The 18,891-nt window shown below is 47.1% G+C and overlaps 1 protein-coding gene across 2 annotated transcripts in view; it reads left to right on the forward strand.

Moving 5' to 3' along the window:
* The window catches only part of PRKCB (protein kinase C beta), a 329,605-nt gene that overhangs the window by 159,746 nt on the left and 150,968 nt on the right, over positions 1-18,891 (forward strand). For both annotated transcript variants that reach the window (XM_039234397.1, XM_039234398.1), the window contains exons 4-5: positions 10,174-10,285; positions 10,612-10,740. In XM_039234397.1, the coding sequence (XP_039090328.1) occupies positions 10,174-10,285; positions 10,612-10,740 (241 nt within the window). The remainder of the gene's footprint in view (positions 1-10,173; positions 10,286-10,611; positions 10,741-18,891) is intronic.

Genomic DNA, 18,891 nt, shown 5'->3' on the forward strand with positions numbered 1-18,891 from the left:
TTCGCGTCATCAGGTTGAAAACCACCGACTTAGCTAATGAATTGAGATCATTTGTTGAAATAAAATATAAACCCTGGAAAGGAAGACTAGCTTAACATTCGTGGCAACTAAGAAGAGTTTAGAAAAGACAAGTTTTCTGGAAGGACATAAAGGACTCAAATTACATGTGAATTCATTCTCTCTCTCCCCCTCTTCTCCTTCTCCCCTGCCAGCCCTGAGTGGACATCACCCACCTCAACCACCCACCCACCCACCCCCTTAGCTCTGCTCCGCTCCCAATACTGCACTGGTTCCTTGTAAATTCTGATCGGTCCAGTTCTTCCTTCATAACCCGCACGCCACCAACCAGATCTTGGTCCACTCAGCACTGGCTGGAAGCCCAAGATCAGATGTTCTACTGTCCATTGAGCTGGTGCTATAGGTGGGGATTTTGCTAGAAAGACAATAAAATAAGTAGGGTTGGCAGAGATGGGCATTTCCAATATAATCTGGAAAACTATGTGCATGAGAATAACCATGAACATTTTCAGTGTTGGGGTAGGGGCAGGTGGGTATAAAATGCATGCTTTTAGATGCTCAGATATTGTAAACCTCTGACATATTAAGTAGTGTGGTAGTGAGGCAGGACCAGAGAGAATTCAGTGGAGCGGAAGAGAAAATGGAGATGTGAACAAAGGATACACGAGAAAGGACTGCATGATAGAAGTCAGCAGGGAGAAGACACATCCCCATACAGTTGTTGTTACAACTGGCTGAACATTAAGGGGAAAAAAATGAAGGTCTTTCCTCTGAGCTCCTGCTAAGATGAATTCCAAGAGAAGTAAGGATCTTGATGCAGAAAGTAAAACTGTAGGATGTTGAAGAAAATACTGTACTGGGAAGGACTTTCTAAATATAACAGCAGAGGCACAGACTATAAAGAAAAGGGAAAAATTGGCACTTTATTTCAACACACACACACACGCGCCTTATTATATGTTGAACAAGGAAAAACAAAATTAAAAGGCAGATGAAAAACTGTGAAAATATTTACTGCATGTATTGTAGGTGAATGATTCATATCCCTAATGATTATATGGGAAATGTGTTACAAGTCGTTTAGAAAGAAACAAACTTGAATTTAAATACAGACAAAGGGCATGGACAGAAAATTCATGATAACAGTGAACGCGTATTAAATGTTTACTTACACCGGGGATTACTAGGTATCCGGCCATGAATTCATTTACTGAACTCTCATTAACTTAGGAATTAGATATAATGATTAGCCCATTTTCAGATGGAGAAGTGAACACTTAAAAGGGGTTAAAGAACTTGCCCCCGCATCAAAAACCTACTAACATCTAGAGCCCAGTGTTGGGTTTGAACGTGGCTGCTTAATTAACCCCTGGTATTGACATTGACCCCAGTGCAGCTCTTAATGCAGGAAATCGTATTTAAAATACTACCCAAGTTTACACAACAGAAGCTTGGCCTTCTATCGAACAATTACTTATTTGCAAAGGGGCGGTGGCTGGAAGAAGGCGTGGCTTATCAGACGCTTGAGCAAACCCTCACCCACACGAATATTTACACAGCCTAATCGGCTCTATTGACTTTCTTCCCAGGAACAAAATGAGAGATCTTCACCAAATTATAATCTCCCCCTTCGACCGCAGTCCACGTGTGTAATTACAGCTTCTCACATGATCCACATTTCATGTTTACCAAACCTCAGTCCACACAGTTCCCGTGAAGGTTTCTGCGCTTCTTGGTCTCTTAGGAAGCTTTGGTATTTTGTTTGCAATTTGGGGGTATGGCTGTACCTGCTGTGAGGTTTCTGTGGCACTCAGATATACACTTAAATATCCTTTTTTTTCATAATTGTTTTGAAAGTTTATTTATTTTGAGAGAGAATGAGCAAGGGAGGGGCAAAGAGAGAAGGGACTGGGGGCAGAGGATTGGAAGCAGGCTCCGTGCTGACAGCAGAGAGCCTGATGCAGGGGCTCAAACTCACAAACTGAGAGATTATGACCTGAGCGGAAGTTGGTCGGTTGCTTAACCTACTGAGCCACCCAGGTGCCCCAACACTTTGGAGAAGCCTTACTCTCTGTACATTTTGTTTCCTCCTGCCTCTGTAGACAAACACTTCTATTTTTTTTAAATGTTTTATTTATTTCTGTGAGAGAGAGAGAGAGACAGTGTGAGCAGGGGAGGGTCAGAGAGAGAGGGAGAAAACAGAATCCAAAGCAGGTTCCAGGCTCTGAGCTAGCTGTCAGCACAGAGCCCGATGTAGGGCTCGAACCCACGAACTATGAGATCATGACCTGAGCCGAAGTCAGACGCTTAACCGACTGAGCCACCCAGGTGCCCCTATAGACAAACACTTCTATTAGCTTCTGTTACAGTGTATCTTTCCAGTGTTTCTTTCTGTGGGCACAGTAACTTAGATTCTAGTTACTCTTCTTCTCCTGACTCACTTCCTCGCACAAAAGGTGGCATGCAGCATGCCCTCTTCTGCATCTCAGTTGTTGCTGTTTCATTTTAAATTTCACTTAAAAAAATATATCCTTAAGGGGCACCTGGGTGGCTCTGTCAGTTAAGCATCTGACTTTGGCTCAGGTCATGATCTCACAGTTTGTGAGTTCGGGCTCCGCATTGGGCGCTTCACTGACAGTGCAGAGCCTGGAGCCTGCTTCCAATTCTGTGTCTCCATCTCTCTCTGTGCCCCTCCCCCACTTGTGCTAGCTCTGTCTGTCCCTTTCTCTCTTTCAAAAATAAATAAATAAACATTAGAAATATATATATATGTATATATATATATCCTTAAGATTTTTCCCTCTTAGTGCAAAAAACGCATTCTTCTGTACACCTGAGAATCATGTCACCATGTAGCTATGCTATGATTTATTTAAGCCGCTCCCTACCTGTAACACTTGGCTTATTTAGAATATTTTGGTGTTATAGATAATGCTGCAGTGAACAGCCATATACACATATTATCTCCTATGTATGTGGGTTTAGCTCCAGGATATATTCCCAGAGTGGGGCAATTGGGTCACCAGGGAAGAAACATTTGTACTTTTGATAGATAATGCCAAATGGCGATTGGCCTGCCTGCCCACTAGGAATATGTATCTGTGTCTCTGCAGACTCTCAAAGGAGAGTGTTGGGATGCACATTTTAAAATCTTATTTTAGGAGTTGGCTCCCTCACTTTAAGGTGTATTAGAAAAAAAAACATAATTTGCACATCGATCCCATGAGTTCACACCCTTACAGAGCTTTATTTTACAATAGGTTTATTTAAGTAAAAGGCCTGCCGAGTCCAAGAAAAATGGCAAGTACGTAGTATAGGTAGCATGTGGACATGCACAATTATGATGGCTCAGGACTGAAGCTTGGGAAAAGTGTCACTGTGAGGATTTTTTCTTCTTGGAATAATGGAAGCAAGAGCTTGTACTTCCTGTGTGCAGGGTGCTGTGCTGGGAGCCAATCCATGAAGCCAGTCCATGAAGTGGGTCCTGTTTTGTTTTTGTTTTTTAAATATTTTATTTATTCTTGAGAGAGAGATAGAGACAGCATGAACAGGGGAGGGTCAGAGAGAGAGAGGAAGACACAGAATCTGAAGCAGGCTCCAGGCTCTGAGCTGTCAGCACAGAGCCCGATGCAAAGCTCGAACCCACGAACCGTGAGATCATGACCTGAGCTGAAGTCAGACACTTAACCGACTGAGCCACCCAGGCGCCCCAAGTGGGTCCTGTTTTTATATCTTCACTGTGTGCACAAGAATCAGAGACTCAGAGAGGTTAAGTCACTTGCCTGAGGTCACACAGTTAACCCCAGAGCCCCTGTTTGTAACCTTTCCATATCATCTTCAATTTTACCTTGCCCATCTGCCTCCTGGGAAATGTACCTTTAGGAGCTTTTGTAGCCTGTAAATGTCCAGGGATGATGACAGGGGCTTTTGTAGCCTGTAAATGTCCAGGCTGCTTTTATTCCTCTTCTGACTGATGGCGCTGTGTGTTTTCTTGGCCTCTGTGCTTCAATCCAGTTTCCTGATTCCTGCAGCTTTGCCTCAGCTCAGCCAGATTTCAGCCCACCTGGGAACAAAGCCACCCAGCCCATTCAGACCGAGAAAGGCTATTTTGGGCTGTGACTTAGATGTTTAAACATTTTTTTCCCCTTTTGGTTTCTGATCTGTGCTTCCTTCCTCCTTAGCTGCTTGTGCCTGGAGTCAGGTGATGGACCAAAGATGCTGAGCCGAGATCTGCCTGACCTCTGGTCCTGGGGATAGGTGTTCATGGTGAAGACTCTGGCGTGGGGGTGGCGGTGAGGAAGCCCAAGCGGCCTGTCACTGGCCAGAGCTGCATTTGTGTGAGATAAAGCTTGCTGTCATCTGTAATCCCCATCGGGTGGGAGACCCTCTGGGGACAGTGAGGAACAAGGAGGCAGCCAGGTGACAAGCAGATGTCCCCACGCAGCCGCCCATATCTCTGGAGTCTGGCAAACGTGGATTCCAGGTGTGACTCTCCCACGTTCTTGCTTTGTGACCTTGAACAAGTTCCTTCCCTAGGCCTCAGTCTGCTCATCTGGAATACCAGGGTAATGACCACCCTTCCCCCACTGGCCATTTTGCAGATTTAATGATGTGATACAAACACTTGGCACAGTGCTTGGCAGAAAGTCTGTGTTTGATTCGTGGGGGCAAAGTCACAACAGCTCGTTGTTATTTTGTACTTGTGATTGAGCCATCTCTGGGACCAGGATCACAGAAATCCAAGCTCGCCTTGTAGGGAGCGTGGGGGAATCCCAGCCACGTGAACTAGTGCGGAGAGGAATCATACCAGCGTCTTGTGGAGATCTGATTCCCAGGGTGGGCGAGACAACCGGGGACCCTGAAAATCAAGGGCTGGTACTGGGATGGGGACACAGTAGTTTCAAACCTGTTTCTGGAAGCATTTGGCACTGAGCTAAATGAACTCATTCAGAAGTTTAGGGGATGTGTTGACATGCGGTAGACTATAGGGAGAGAGGGTGGGGGGCTCTGAGAGAAGTCAGAAACCCAAATTCCTACAGGCACCAGGCGGGGAGGGGAAATGAGTGAAGCAAGTATGGTGTAAGACACTAGGGAATGGCAGGGACTATGGAAAACTGGAAGGCTTATCCCTATGTGAGGGGGCAGCTCAGCCCTTGGGAGTGTGTGTCCAGTGTTGCCATAAGTTGGAGTTTTTCAGAAAAGGCCAGAGTTTACATTTTTATCTGACATTTCATGATTTTTAAATGTAATCAGTTAACTTGAATTTTTAAAAAGCACCATATGGAGCAAATATAGCTTGTTTGCCAAGTTGATAATGGCCCCTGGGCTCCAGATTGTAACCTCTGAGCGTCAAGGAGGACCCAGGTCAGGGATGTGGCTGGGCTATGCATGGAGTGGAGGGGACCCAGTCTGTGGGGTCTGGGGTGGGGTGGGGTGGGGGGGAGGATCTGACCAGAAAAATGGGAGAGGGCTCTTTGGATGGGATATGAACAAGACCATAGGGAAAGTTCTGACTTTGAGGCTACATGGGTCCCCGGACTCATCCCAGAGCTGGTCAATGGCCACAGCTTTAGAGGCTCGGAAGGGAATGTATTTTGGTTAAAGGCCAGGCTGATATGCTGATATTTAACTTGTATGCACTGACTCTACTGTACCAGTTTTGATAACAGTGGAATACTTTAAAACTGATTGGTAAATAGCCACCAGGCCGTCTGAGCCTCGTCTGCCACTCACCCCCTTCTTCCCCTCCAGCTCCCCACTCTCACCTCTCTATGGCCAGCACCCGAAGAGTTAACTCCCAGCACAGCTGAACCTGCTCTTCCTTCTGATTGGTCAGTAGGCAGTACCTGAGCCAAAGTGATTAGAAATATCTTGATGCTCCTCACTGGCTGCAGGTTATAGATGCCTACTCGGGTTGGCGTAATCACAGAGGACCCAGGGGACAGAGTCAGACGGAATTGGAGGACAGGATGCCAGGCCCCCGAGGGACCAGAACCAGGGCCTTCCCTCAGGTCATGTGGCCTTTTGTCTTTGTTCCTCTCTGTTCCTTGGAGCCCACTGTAAAAAAAAAAAAAGGCCACCTCAGCCCCGGAGCTGCATGACTCCTGGCTGCCTGTGTTCCATTCACTCAATGTGAGAGGCATTTGAGCCAAGTGCCTACCTCTGCACCTGACCACCTATGTCTGGGGAAGTAGGATGTCTCAAAGTGCAAACCCTCCCGTCTCAGAGATGGCGCTAGGCATGAGCAGGCATAGGCGGGCACCCTGAAAGTTTCTCCTTGTGGATCGTGGAGTCCCACAGCTGTGGGTTTATCTCAAGCTCTCCCAGGTGGCCGGAGGGTGGAGGACAGAAGTGGTCTGGGGATGGCCTGACTGGTGTGGGTGGTCTGAGGGATGGTGTGGCGTGTGGATGAAGTTGGTACTTATAACTGTGAGCCCTCCTGAAAGCTGAGGCCAGGCAGCGAGGTTGGAGGAGCCTCCACAGCCTCTAAATAAGCAAACTTTCCCCTGCAAATTGTCTAATTGGCCTTCCTTTCTCCTGTCCCCAAGCCATTGTCGGAAACAACATGTGCATTGCTCAGGCGCTCTCGGTGGTTAGCAGGGGTGATTAGAGCCCTGCAGCTGCCACCACAGCTTGCTAACCTCTTACTAGGTGCCAGCCACTGTGCAGAGTGTGCGGGGCGCCCTGGGCAAGTCACTGCACCCCTCGGCCCTCATCTGTGAAACGGGTAAAGTACACATTTCAGAGGGTAAAGTACACATTTCACATTTCTGTGTGGATTACATGAGTTAATGCCCAGTCAATCCCTGCAAAATAGTTCCTGGCATGAGTCAATGCTCAATAAATGCTAACTCTCACTCATTATTGAGCACCTTCTGTATGCTGTGTACAATATATGCCCGGAGCAAAATTCCCTTATGTTGCTTGCCGCTAAGCATTGGAAAGCAGAATTAAAGATGCCCTTGCAACACAGTGGTTAAATGCTCTGATGGGGGAGATCCCGGAGGGCAAGGTATTGGGTTTTCGTTTTATTTTGTTTTGTTTTTGGTTTCTTTCTGCCATTAGAATGTGCATTCAGTGAGAGCGGGCATTCTGTCTCCTTGCTCACAGTTGTATCCCGAATGCTTGGCATGACCCTGGCTCTCAGGAATCACTTGCTGGGGGAAGGAGTGAAGGAAGGAAGTGCTATTGTAGCTGGACCAGAAGAGTGGGGGCGCTAATGAAGTTGGGGAGCAGGGAGAGAAGCTTAGTGCATCCCAGCTTCGGAGCCAGGCAGACCCGGGTGTGAATCCCCGTGTTGCAGAGGGCCAGCTGGGTGACCTTGGGGAAAGTCTCACTCTCTAGCCTGGGCCCATTTCACTGGTGCTAAGATGGGAGTGAGTAACACCTTCCAAATGAAACAGCTTGCAGGCTGGAGAAAGTGCCCGTGAGATAGCCAGCATCTGCCTGGCACAGGGTGGCTCTCGGTACATGTTTCCTTTCCTGTCCATTCTTTGTGCCACCTCGCGTCTCCTCTTGTTGAAGAGACATGAAGAGACCAAGAAGGTTCTTGGTAATATCTAGTCAGAAATGCTCAAATCCTTCTCCCTGAGATACTCTAAGGAGAAGTATACGTGGAGGAAAGTGAAACCCAGCAAGGAAGCCACTTATTATTAGTTGAGATTTTGCCCCAGATCTCAAGGTCGAGCTCTTGAGGCCCTTGGAGACCCCCTTTTTGTATACTAGGTAGGCCTCAGGAAATTTAAACCGTAATCAAAATGAATTCGTAGCTTCTATAAGGTCAGCATATTGGGGAACGCAGAAGAGAGCACAAGAGCCAAGAAGAGAGAGAGAACTTGCCCCAGGGCTTGGGGGCAGAGCTGGCCCAGGCCACCCACTCCCAACCCTCTCAGCGCTAGATCACGGGATCTGCACCCACCCGCCTCCTGGGAGCTGAGAGAGCTACAGGATGGAAAGAGAAAGATGGCAGGTACACCTTTCCACACGTGTGCAAGCTCCGTCCACTGAGGCCTGGCCAATCAGTGTCTTGGAATCTGACCAACCAGATCTGTTCTTCCAAGCAAGCAGGGAGTGAGAGAAAGCCCTGAGCTCCCCCTACAGGCCAACACCGGTCACAAACAGGCGTTTCCTTGGAGCGTTTGAGGCAAGTATTTCTCAGCTCTAAGGTGAATGCCCCCAAAGTCTTCAGTGACTGGAGATGTTTTTGGTCAGGCCTATTAAGATATTTCCATGTTTTCATGCAGGAAAAATTCACCTTTTTTTAATGTACACTAAAATTCAGTACAGATTATCTATAGAATCTGTCAAGAAAAACACTCATCACTTGAATAGCACATAAAATAACATCTACTCATTGTGTCTTTTTATTTTCACTTGTTTATTTCCTGTCTGTTACAAGAATATCAGTTTTTAAAAAAATGTTTATGTTTATTTTTGAGAGGAAGAGAGATAGAGTATGAGCAGGAGAGGGGGAGAGAGAGAGAGAGAGAGAGGAAGACACAGAATCCAAAGCAGGCTCCAGGCTCTGAGTTGTCAGCACAGAGCCCAACGCGGGGCTCAAACCCATGAACCATGAGATTATGACATGAGCTGAAGTCAGACGCTTAACCGACTGAGCCACCCAGGTGCCCCACAAGAATGTCAGTTTTAAGAAGCCACCTGCATCTGTAAACTCATGATGAGCCCAAGGAATGAGGGAAGAGATGGGTAGCATATACCCAAGGATGCTGTGTCAGATGAGCCCTGGGTGGGAGCCCAGGGTCCAGGTTCTCACCTTCTGCAATACACCATTTCACGGGGAAAGCAGCTTTCCAGCTGGCTTTGGGGAAGAGAAGAAGGAGCTTTGTAGTGAGCGCAGTGATGGAAAAGCCACTCTTGAGGGAGACAGACAACGTGTGGAGCCAGAGGGCACGGATGAGTCCTGTGTACTGAGACCATAGTGTGTATTTGGGGACATGTGGGGTCACAAGGGAGATGTAGTAGTAATAACACAAGAGCTTATACTGCTTACAGTGTGCCAGGTGGTTCTAAGATCTCTACACAGATTAATCCATTTATTCGTCCCAATGGTCTAATAAGCGTATAGCATTATCATCACCTCCATTTTATAGACAAGGAAATGGAAGCACAGAGAGATTAAGTCACTTGCCTGAAGTCATACTGCTGAGAAGAACCCAGGTAGTTTATGCCCCAAAGTCTGTACCTTTAACCTCTGTACTCCACTGTCAGGTTGTGAAGGGCATGCTTGTTAGGGAACCAAATAAGCTGCTGTAACAAATATCCCCCAAATACAGGGGCTTAAACAAGACAGGAGGTAGGTTTTCTCTGAGGTGTCTGCCCAATGGGGCGAAATCCAAGGCCAGTAGTGTAATTTTATTCTTTCAACATGGGGCTCCAGGTTTGGGTCTGAGGTATTTGGTTCCAATGCCTCCTTCAGAGGAAAGGAGGAAAGGAGGAAAGGGGCCAGAGGAAAGGAGGCGTGTACACATTCTTTTAAAGGGATGTCTATCCCATTGGCCAGAACTTCGTCACACAGCCACACCAAAGCTGCCAGAGAGGCTGAGGAACGTGATCTCTAATTGGGTGGCCACGCTTTCTGCTCACACTTAAGGGCTCTGTTATTAAAGAATGGGCACTGTTGGAAAAACTAGCAGTCTGCTACAACCTACAGACTATTCACTGGACTCTGAACTCTGTTCTGTGGGTGATGAGGTATTAACAAATGGCCTTTAAGCAGGGAGGTTTTATCCTCAGACTTGGGTTTTAGATCACTCCAGATCGTTCTGGAAGCTTGCTCAGAGGATAAAGCGGGAAGAAACAGAATCCAGGGGATCAGGTTAAGGGTTAACTGTCTGCTGTCCCTGGAGGCCTTATTGCAGGCAAGAGTCACTGGGTCGGGCTCTTGACTGGAAGACTTAAAGCAGAATGTTCTGGGGCTGATGTGGGACCACCTGCTGCTATAGCCCTTCACTCATTCAACAGCTCTTTATTAAATGCACAGTCTGGGCACAGAGCTCTGGTGATGGGCCTAATGGGTGTGAGGAACTGGGGGCCAGTACAGTTCTTGGTGAGTTCTCCTGTGGCACTCGATGCCGTGTGAGTCCTGGGCACGCCACACTGACACTGGCCTCTCTTGTTTGTTTCTCTTGGCCTTAGGACCCCCGGAGCAAACACAAGTTTAAGATCCACACATACTCCAGCCCCACGTTTTGTGACCATTGCGGGTCACTGCTGTATGGACTCATCCACCAGGGGATGAAATGTGACAGTAAGTACATTTGCTCAGTGGCGGCTTCTCGTGACTGGGCTGCCTCCTCGTGGTTTGGAGCCTCCCAAGGCATGGGTGGGCTGGTGTACCAGTGTCTGTTGCTCAGTAATGAGCCTCTCACCCCCACATCTAGGGGCATTGAAGTTAGCGATGCTGGCTTCAGAGCCACTCCAGGTATGCAGTGTGGGCCCAGGCTCAGGGAGGAGAGACAAGCCCCACCTCCTCTGTCCCTCAGGCACCCGGGGTGGAAAGGGTTGGAGGAACTCTTCTAAAGAGACTGGGCCGGAGGGGTCCAGCCTGAGCCGCGCCCCTCTCTGCCCTCGCAGCCTGCATGATGAACGTGCACAAGCGCTGCGTGATGAACGTCCCCAGCCTGTGCGGCACGGACCACACGGAGCGCCGCGGCCGCATCTACATCCAGGCGCACATCGAGAGGGAAGTCCTCATCGTCGTCGGTAGGTGGCGCTGGCGCTCTGGCGCCTGCTCCTCGGGTCCCGTCTCTGTGTGGGTGCAGGGGAAGCTGGTGGAGGGATGGGCAGTGTCAGGGGCCAGAAGGGGACCGCGTGACCCTGCCTGCCTCCCTCCTCCCCGCTCCATCACAGTCCCTCCCTGCTCCAGGCATCCTTAGAAAGTGTACCCCCGCTTCCCGCTCTCAGCACGTGGGCTGGCTGGAGCTGGGCACGTCCCCACTCCCCTTCTCTCACTCTTTGTCCGTACAGAGTCCAGTTCTGTTTCCTTTAAAGTAGCCAGAAAGGAATGCTTGGTGCTTCCGCAGACTTTCCCAGTGGGAAAAATAGTCTTGGTGACAAACACCCAATTCGCGAGTGTAACAACTTGGGCAGGAGGAGGGACGCAGCGTGCATTGCTGGGGGCTTTCCACGTATTTGAAATATTTCTTTCTTAAACCTGACACTGGCTACACTGGTCCCTGTTCTGTTATTCCGTATACTTTTTGCACTTTTTTTAAAAAAATATTTTTATTTATTTTTAGGAGAGAGAGAGAGACAGCGTGAGCAGGGGAGGGTCAGAGAGAGAGGGAGACACAGAATCCGAAACAGGCTCCAGGCTCTGAGCTGTCAGCACAGAGCCCGACGCGGGGCTCGAACCCACGAACCGCGAGATCATGACCTAAGCGAAAGTCGGACGCTTAACCGACTAAGCCACCCAGGCGTGCCACTTTTTGCACTTCTGAAATATCTCATAGTGATAAGAGAGGGATAATATAGCCGCTTGGGGACGTGCAGGGGGACTGGGGGAAGACGGGGGCAGAGCACCTGTTGCTCCTGGACTGGAGCATTAGAGAAATAATTGGCTCTGACATGCGGAGCTCCAGCAAAATGGAAATCCAGCTGCGTGGAACTGGCAAATACTGAGCCGCAAAGCTACAGTAAAATGCACACAAGAACAGGACTAAAACTTGGGAGGAATTCTCTCTCAAAGCCTTGTGACACAAATTATAGACTTTATAACTAATCCGTACAAACCAGGTTCTATGACTTGGTAATTTAGGAAACCGATCACAGAAGGGATTGATTTTGCAAAAATTGGGTCTGCTCCTGAGGCCCCAAATTGGTTCAGCAGCTCTGATGTGTTGAGCCCTGAGGGGCTTCACTTAAATCGTGTAAAAATACCCCTGTAAACTACATCTCTGTTTTAAACTGAGGTTCATGATACCCAGTGAGCTCTTTAGAAACGTGCATTCCATTGAATTGCTTTCTCCTTTAAAAGGAAGGCAAGTGACTGATTTCTTCCCATCAGGATGTTTGGAGGAACCCCCGGAGAAGCATGCAGGCTCTGGAGAAGAGTGGTTTCCTCACTGTACTGTCTTAGCTTCCTGGTGCTGCAGTGTGGCAAAGTGAGACCCCGCTGCCCTCTAGTGTCCGCCTTTAGGAACTATCCCAGCTCAGATATGTCCCTGGGGCAGTCAACATTCGTGGAAAACATCGTATACGTGACCTGACTTAGTATAATGCCCTCAAAGTCCGTCCATTGTTCCCACCACAAAAAAAGGAAATGATAATTATGTGATCTGATAAGGGTGTTAGCTGATGCTATGGCAGTAATTATATCACAATATATAAATGTGTCAAATCAACACCTTGTATACAAACGTACATAGTGTTATATGCCAACCGTATTTCAGTAAAAAAGCCTTTCACATTATCTCTTTCATCTTCACAACACCATTGTGAAATATCTAGTATGTTCATTTTATGAATGAAGATAATTTAGAAGAGAAGTTAGGCTTGCAAGAACTTACACCATTAGTAATGACAACAATAATAAAGCAATAAGTAACTCTGGAATTTTTAAAAATGTGACCATCACTGTGCTCAGCACCTACAGGCAATATCTTGTTTACATTTCTGAGTAATTCTAATGAGCTAAGTAGGAGTATCATTCCACTCATCAGGAAATGGGCTTAGAAAGACACTTTATCATCTAGGTCTGGTAGACGCTCTAGTATAATTTACTAGGTTACTTTTCTTTTTAGTTTGGTTTGCCCCCCCCCCCCCATTTATTTCCTTTGTGGCTTTGCTAGGTTACCTCTTATGGGCATTTCTTGGGGAGTCTTTTTCTGATGTGGTACAGTATAGCATCCCTTCAAATTCAAGGTCAGAGTCTTCCTCTTTATTCACAGATCTGCTTGGCGGTATCTTGATCACAAGCTGACAATTCTCTGGCAATCCCACTGTGTGCCTATGAACCAGGGCTATATAGTTTCCTAGAGCTGCTGTACTGAAGTGCCACAAACTGGGTGGCTTGCAACAGTGGGAATTTATTCTCTAGCTGTTCTGAGGCCAGGAGTCTGAAATCAGTGTCAGCAGACTTCATTCTGGAGGGCTCTGAGGGAAAGTCTGTTCCATGCTTCACTCCTAGTTTCTGGTCGTTGCTGTCAATCTTCAGTCGTCCTTGGCTTGTAGATGCATCATTCCGGTCTCTGTCTTCATCATCACATGGCATTCTTCCCTGTGTGTCTGTGTCCAAGTTTCCTCTTCTTATAAGGACACTAGTCATTGGATTATAGCTACTCTAATCTAGTATGACCTCATTTTAACTTAACTACATTCACAAAGCCCTTATTTCCAAGTAAGGTCACACTCACAGATGCTGGACTTTTGTGTGTGGGGGTGGGGGGAGACACAATTCAACCCATAACAAGGGGAAAGGAGAGAAGTTGGGGCTCCCTTAAAGTCAGGGACAGAATATCTGCATGCTCAGCATTCTGATAATTGATTCATCAGCTACCAAAGTTTTCAGAGTTCTCTAAAAATAGAGATGAGATGGAGATTTTTGTTCCAGTGATTTATTGGGGCTGCTCACAGGAGAAGAGTGAGGACAGAGCAGGAAAAGCTAAGAGAATGGTCTCCATTGAAGACTAGCGTCAGCCTGATCCTCCCTCCCTGAGGCAAGGGTGCTGACCTATCGGGGCCTGTCTGTCGGGTCTGTCAGCGCTGTGGACTGCATTGGGTCCATCCCACCACCCATTCATATGTTGAAGCTCTGACTCAGTGGAATGGTATTTGGAGATAGGGCCTTTAGGAAGTAATTGGGGATTGCGGCAATCATAATGGTGAGGCTCTCTGATGAGATTAGTGGCTTAAGAAGAGGAAGAGAAATAGATTTCCCTCTCTCCATGTGAGGTCACAGTGACAAGGTGGCTGTCTACAAGCCAAGAAGTGGGCTCTCACCAGGAGCCGAATTGGTGTGCACCTGATATTGGACTTCCCAGCTACTAGAACTCTGAGGAATAAATATTTGTTGCTGTTGGGTTTTTTTTTTAATTTTTAAAAAATATTTATTCATTTTGAGAGAGAGAGAGAGAGAGTAGGGGAGGGGCAGAGAGAGAGGAGACACAGAATCCGAAGCAGGCTCCAGGCTCTGAGCTTCAGCACAGAGCCTGATGCGGGGCTTGAGCCCATGAACCCAAGCTGAAGCCGGATGCTTAATCGGCTGAGTAGCCAGGCGCTCCTTAAATGTTTGTTAAGTCACCTAGTGTGTGGTGTTCTGTTTTGGCAGCCTGAGCTTACTGGACAGTCAGTCTTTGCTGCAGGCTTGCTGGGGTTGGAGGTGGAAAGGTTGGTGTCCTCCTAACCTAGGTGGCTTCTGTGTGACTGCAGTGATTATCTGGACACAGAGGCACCAGTGGGCCCTTAATGGCCAACACTCACAGCAGCTGGGGGATGGGTGCATTGGCCACTGTGAAGGGTCCTAGATGCCCAGATGTCCCTCCTCTCTCACAAAATGATTGGGTCTTCAGGTCCTCCTGCCTGATCTCAGCCAAATAGATCAGAGAGAAAAGAACCCTATGGGGCAGATCATCCCACCTCCAGACTGTAGAGGTGCATTCAGTGTTAGGACCTTCCACTCCCTCACGTGGCCATTTCCCTCTGAATGTCACATGCTCTTCAGGAGTCCCATCATGTCCAGAGGCCAGGTGCTTGTGAAAGATCTGAAGGTTTCCTCATCTCCCATGGCTTCTGAAATCCAGGCTTGATGTCTGCTATCAGGGATCTTGCAGGTCAAGATCAGAATGGAAATCTGATCAGTTCTTTTTCTTTTAAAAACTGATTCGTGGCTTCTCATTGCCCTTAGGACAGAGAAATCTGATGTGGCGGCCTCATTCTCTCTTCTCTGTCTCTTCTGCTTTTCTTTTAACCCTTCATCCTCTCCAGGCTGCCCCCCTCCACCCCGCCACTGGACCTCTGCATCTTCTGTTCCCTTAGTTTGGAATGCTCATCTTTGCCCTCTCGTCTTCCCCGTGCAGGTAACTCTTCCCCTTCTCGTAGGCCTCAGTTCACCCTCACTGTCAGGGAAGCTTCCTCTGACCTCCCACTACACTAGACACTCATGGTATCCTGAACTTGAGTTTGTGTCAGGTGCAGTTTTGTGTTGGGGTGATTACGCCTACCTCTCCCACTGGGCTTGACGTTCCCATGAGAGTGGGACGGTGTCTGCGTTGGCTCACACTCTCCCCAGCACCTTGTGTGATGGACATTGCTAAATATTTGTGGCATCCACGGATGTATGCATGAATGACACACCACTAGAGGGTCCTGCTGGATGCTAGGGCTTCACAGATGACCCTCTAATCAGTGCCTCTTCAAGTGAGAAGCTGAAGTCCAGCAGATAACCCATTCCACATGCCTACTCTTCTAGGGAGGGAGACCACACAGAAACACGTAAGGACCACGTCCAAGGTAAATAGCAAGTATTACTGAGCCTGGGACCCACTCTTTGGAGCCATGATCACTGTCATGGCTGGACAATGCAGAAAAAATCCAGAGCAGTGGGACTTGTAGAATAATAGAAAACCATATAGACATTACGAGGCCAAGTATTATCGTGGAAGCAGGCAATGCAGTGTAGGAAGCCCCGATCAAAGTTGTGCAATGCTCTTGAGTTTATGAAGCCCAGGTTCTTATACATATCAACCCCCTTTCAATTCAATATCTCTCTACTAATATCTCTACAACTGGCATCCCATTGTTTACATTCCCATCTACCTTATGGCCATCTGCAAATCCTTAACCATATCCATATTTGTATCCATAGCTATATCTCACAAAAATTGAAACTGTTTGTAAAGAAAAACAGAAAGGACAATATTTTGACAATATTTCTCTTCAAGAACCCCCGTTCAGTGTCCTCACCATTGTATTGTGCTGTACAGAAACTTCTCAGACTGAAGCATCTCCCAGAAAGAGTTAGGTACTACCAATGTTGTGGTATCTTAATACACAATCTTTCCAAGATCTAATATTCACACATCAAGAGGATAAGAGCACCAAAGAGACATGAGTCCTTGACAGGCTGTTGGGAAAAGTTGAGGGTCACATCTGCCTACACACTAGATCCCAAAAGAGATTTCAGAAGCACTCTAAGGAGAAAGGAAATCGATGTTGAAGGCTCACAGAAGACTCTCTTGTTGTTTAAAGAACTGTTTCAGGGTAGAGAAGGTTTTTGCCATCATGGGGAGACTCTAACAAGGGGAAAAGGGTATAAGAAAACCTATGGGAGGGAGAGCTTCGCCTTGGGTATCTTTCTAAACATAAAACCAATATGGCAGGATTTGGCCAGAAGAACAGAGGGCAGACCTGGACATGTGCTGTACCCTGAGGGGTGAGGTGGGAGGTGTGGGAGTAGTTTGGAGTGACTCAATGTTTACAGGATGAGAAAAGTGGCATGTCATGGGCAGAAAGGTAAGATGAGTTCCCTCAGCGTAGGTATCCATTCATTCATTCGGGAAGGGCCCGAGTGCCAGCTTGGATCCAATAACCAGTAGCAACTAGTCTTTGTCTTCAGGGAGCTCACAGCCTAGGTAGCGGGGAATAGATGTAGATAATTGTGTTGTGAAGTGGCATACTGTGAGGGTACTTTGGGGACTTCCAGAGGGACACCTGAAGCCTCCCAAATGGAACGATGGCTGACTTGAGTCTGTTAGATGTATAGGAATTATCTGGACGGGGCAAGCCTTGTGTCAAGGTATTTGAGAAAGAAAAAAAAAAATACTAGCTGTGTTTAGTAAGTGCTTGTTACATGCTCCACGTAGATGTGCATCGATCTTCACAGCCATTCTCTGTCATGGGTATTATTATCATCCCCATGTTACATGTGAGGAAACTGAGGCACAATGCCAGTTGAGTAGCTTTCCAGGAGTTGCACCCTAAGTGGTGGGTCTCACATTTGAGCCCAGACACTCTGGCCACAGCCACATTCTCACTAGGATGCCATGTCCCAGGCAGAAGGAATACCGTACGTGGTGCTCAAGAGCAGGGCGACCAGAAATGACAGGGGGTGTCGGAGACTATTGCTCTTGTGTGTGGCTTCCTTTCCCTACCTTCTGGCTATAAACTCCTCTAGAATCCATTCACTCACTCTTCCAGTCATTCACTTCTTCATTCAACAATATTAGTTGAGTTTCTACTTTCCACCCAGCATATTCTAGACCCTTGAGTTACAACAGGGGATAAGACAGGTCTCTGCCTGGATGACATTGGACTTGCCAATGCCCTGGGACCCTTGGGATCTTTTCTTACCTTTCTTCCTTCAGTTAGCCATAAGGAATCTCATTCTTGTCATTAAAATCCACTCCCTTTCAAAACTTTTTTCAAGACACTCTGTGCCCACAAATCCCCTACATTCATGCAATTTCCTCTTTAAAACCTCTGAGGTTTGGGAGTTTGGGACATAGAGCAAGAATGATCTGAAGGCTGCTTCTGCTTTGTGCACTGCCATATACTTCCACTGAGCTGGCTGTCTGCTTTTAAGGGAAAGAGAAGAGGGGAGGAAAAAGAAAATGTAAAGAAAGAAAATACAGATGGAATAATATCTCAAAATATTTTCCAGTCATGCATCAATTGCAAGGATATAAAATGATCATAAATTAGGCCACTTGGGCCCACTAGGGGGCAGTCTCTGCCTTCAAAGCCATTCCTTCCCCCAAAGGATCTTTTTCCAAAGATGCCCAAGTTTTACAGAATGAAATGAAACCACAGCATCATCATCATCCATAATGGACACATAGAACAGCTCAGCCCCTCCTTCCTTACCTCCGTTAAACAGCTGGGTCACTGAGTCCCAGAGGAAGGAAGTAACTTCTCAAAGCCATTCATTATGAACAGGGTAGGATCCAGTTCTTGTGGATTTCCCCCTCTTACATATTACTGGTTAGAATTTTTCCCCCAGTGTTGTATTATGAGAAATGTCCAACATACAGCAAAGCTAAAAGAATTTAATTTTTTAAAGTGTTTATATTAGAGAGAGAGAGAGAGAAAGAGTATGAGCAGGAGAGGGGCAGAGAGAGACAGAGACAGAATCCAAAGCAGGCTCCAGGCTCTGAGCTGTTAGCACAGAGCCCAATGCAAGACTGGAATTCATGAGCCGTGAGATCATGACCTGATCCGAAGCCAGAGGCTCAACCGACTGAACCACCCAGGCGCTGAAAGAACCCCAAAGCTGAAAGAACTTTATGGAGCACACCATTTGTTCACCCACCTAGAACCTGCCATTAACATTTACTGCACTTGCTTAATCACTGTCCATCCCCTTTACTCTCCCTGCATCGATCCGTCTTATTTTTGACACATTTCAAAGCAGATCGTGGACATCAATTCACTTCCCCCTACACACTGAAACAGGCAAATCACCAGCTAGAATACAACGCTTATTTACAGTTTTGGCGTTTCTTTATGTTTGAGGTAGAATTTGCCAACAGTGAAGTGCCCACATCTCCAGTGTACAATGGCTGAGCTTTAACAAATACATTCTACTGTGTCACTTCAACCCCCATCAAGTTAATCCTTTTATTTATTTATTTATTTATTTATTTATTTATTTATTTATTTATTTTTGATGTCACAGCTGCCATTGAGGGTCTGGTAGAAGCTGCGAACACCATCTGTCCGCAGGAAAATGCCCCATGTGCGCCCCATGTGGGCGTGCACCCCACACGGATGTGGGAACTGCGGTAATGGAGTCTCCATGGCACCCCCGAGCCCTTAGACTACGTCACCTCCCTTAGTTGTGGGATTTTTTTTTTCTTTTGAGAAACTAATGCAGTAAAATGGGTTTGTTGAAAACAATTCATTGTGTGCTCACTGGAG

The sequence above is a fragment of the Hyaena hyaena genome, unplaced genomic scaffold, assembly GCF_003009895.1.
Source record: "Hyaena hyaena isolate Hyena2069 unplaced genomic scaffold, ASM300989v1 scaffold_88, whole genome shotgun sequence".
Taxonomy (NCBI): domain Eukaryota; kingdom Metazoa; phylum Chordata; class Mammalia; order Carnivora; family Hyaenidae; genus Hyaena; species Hyaena hyaena.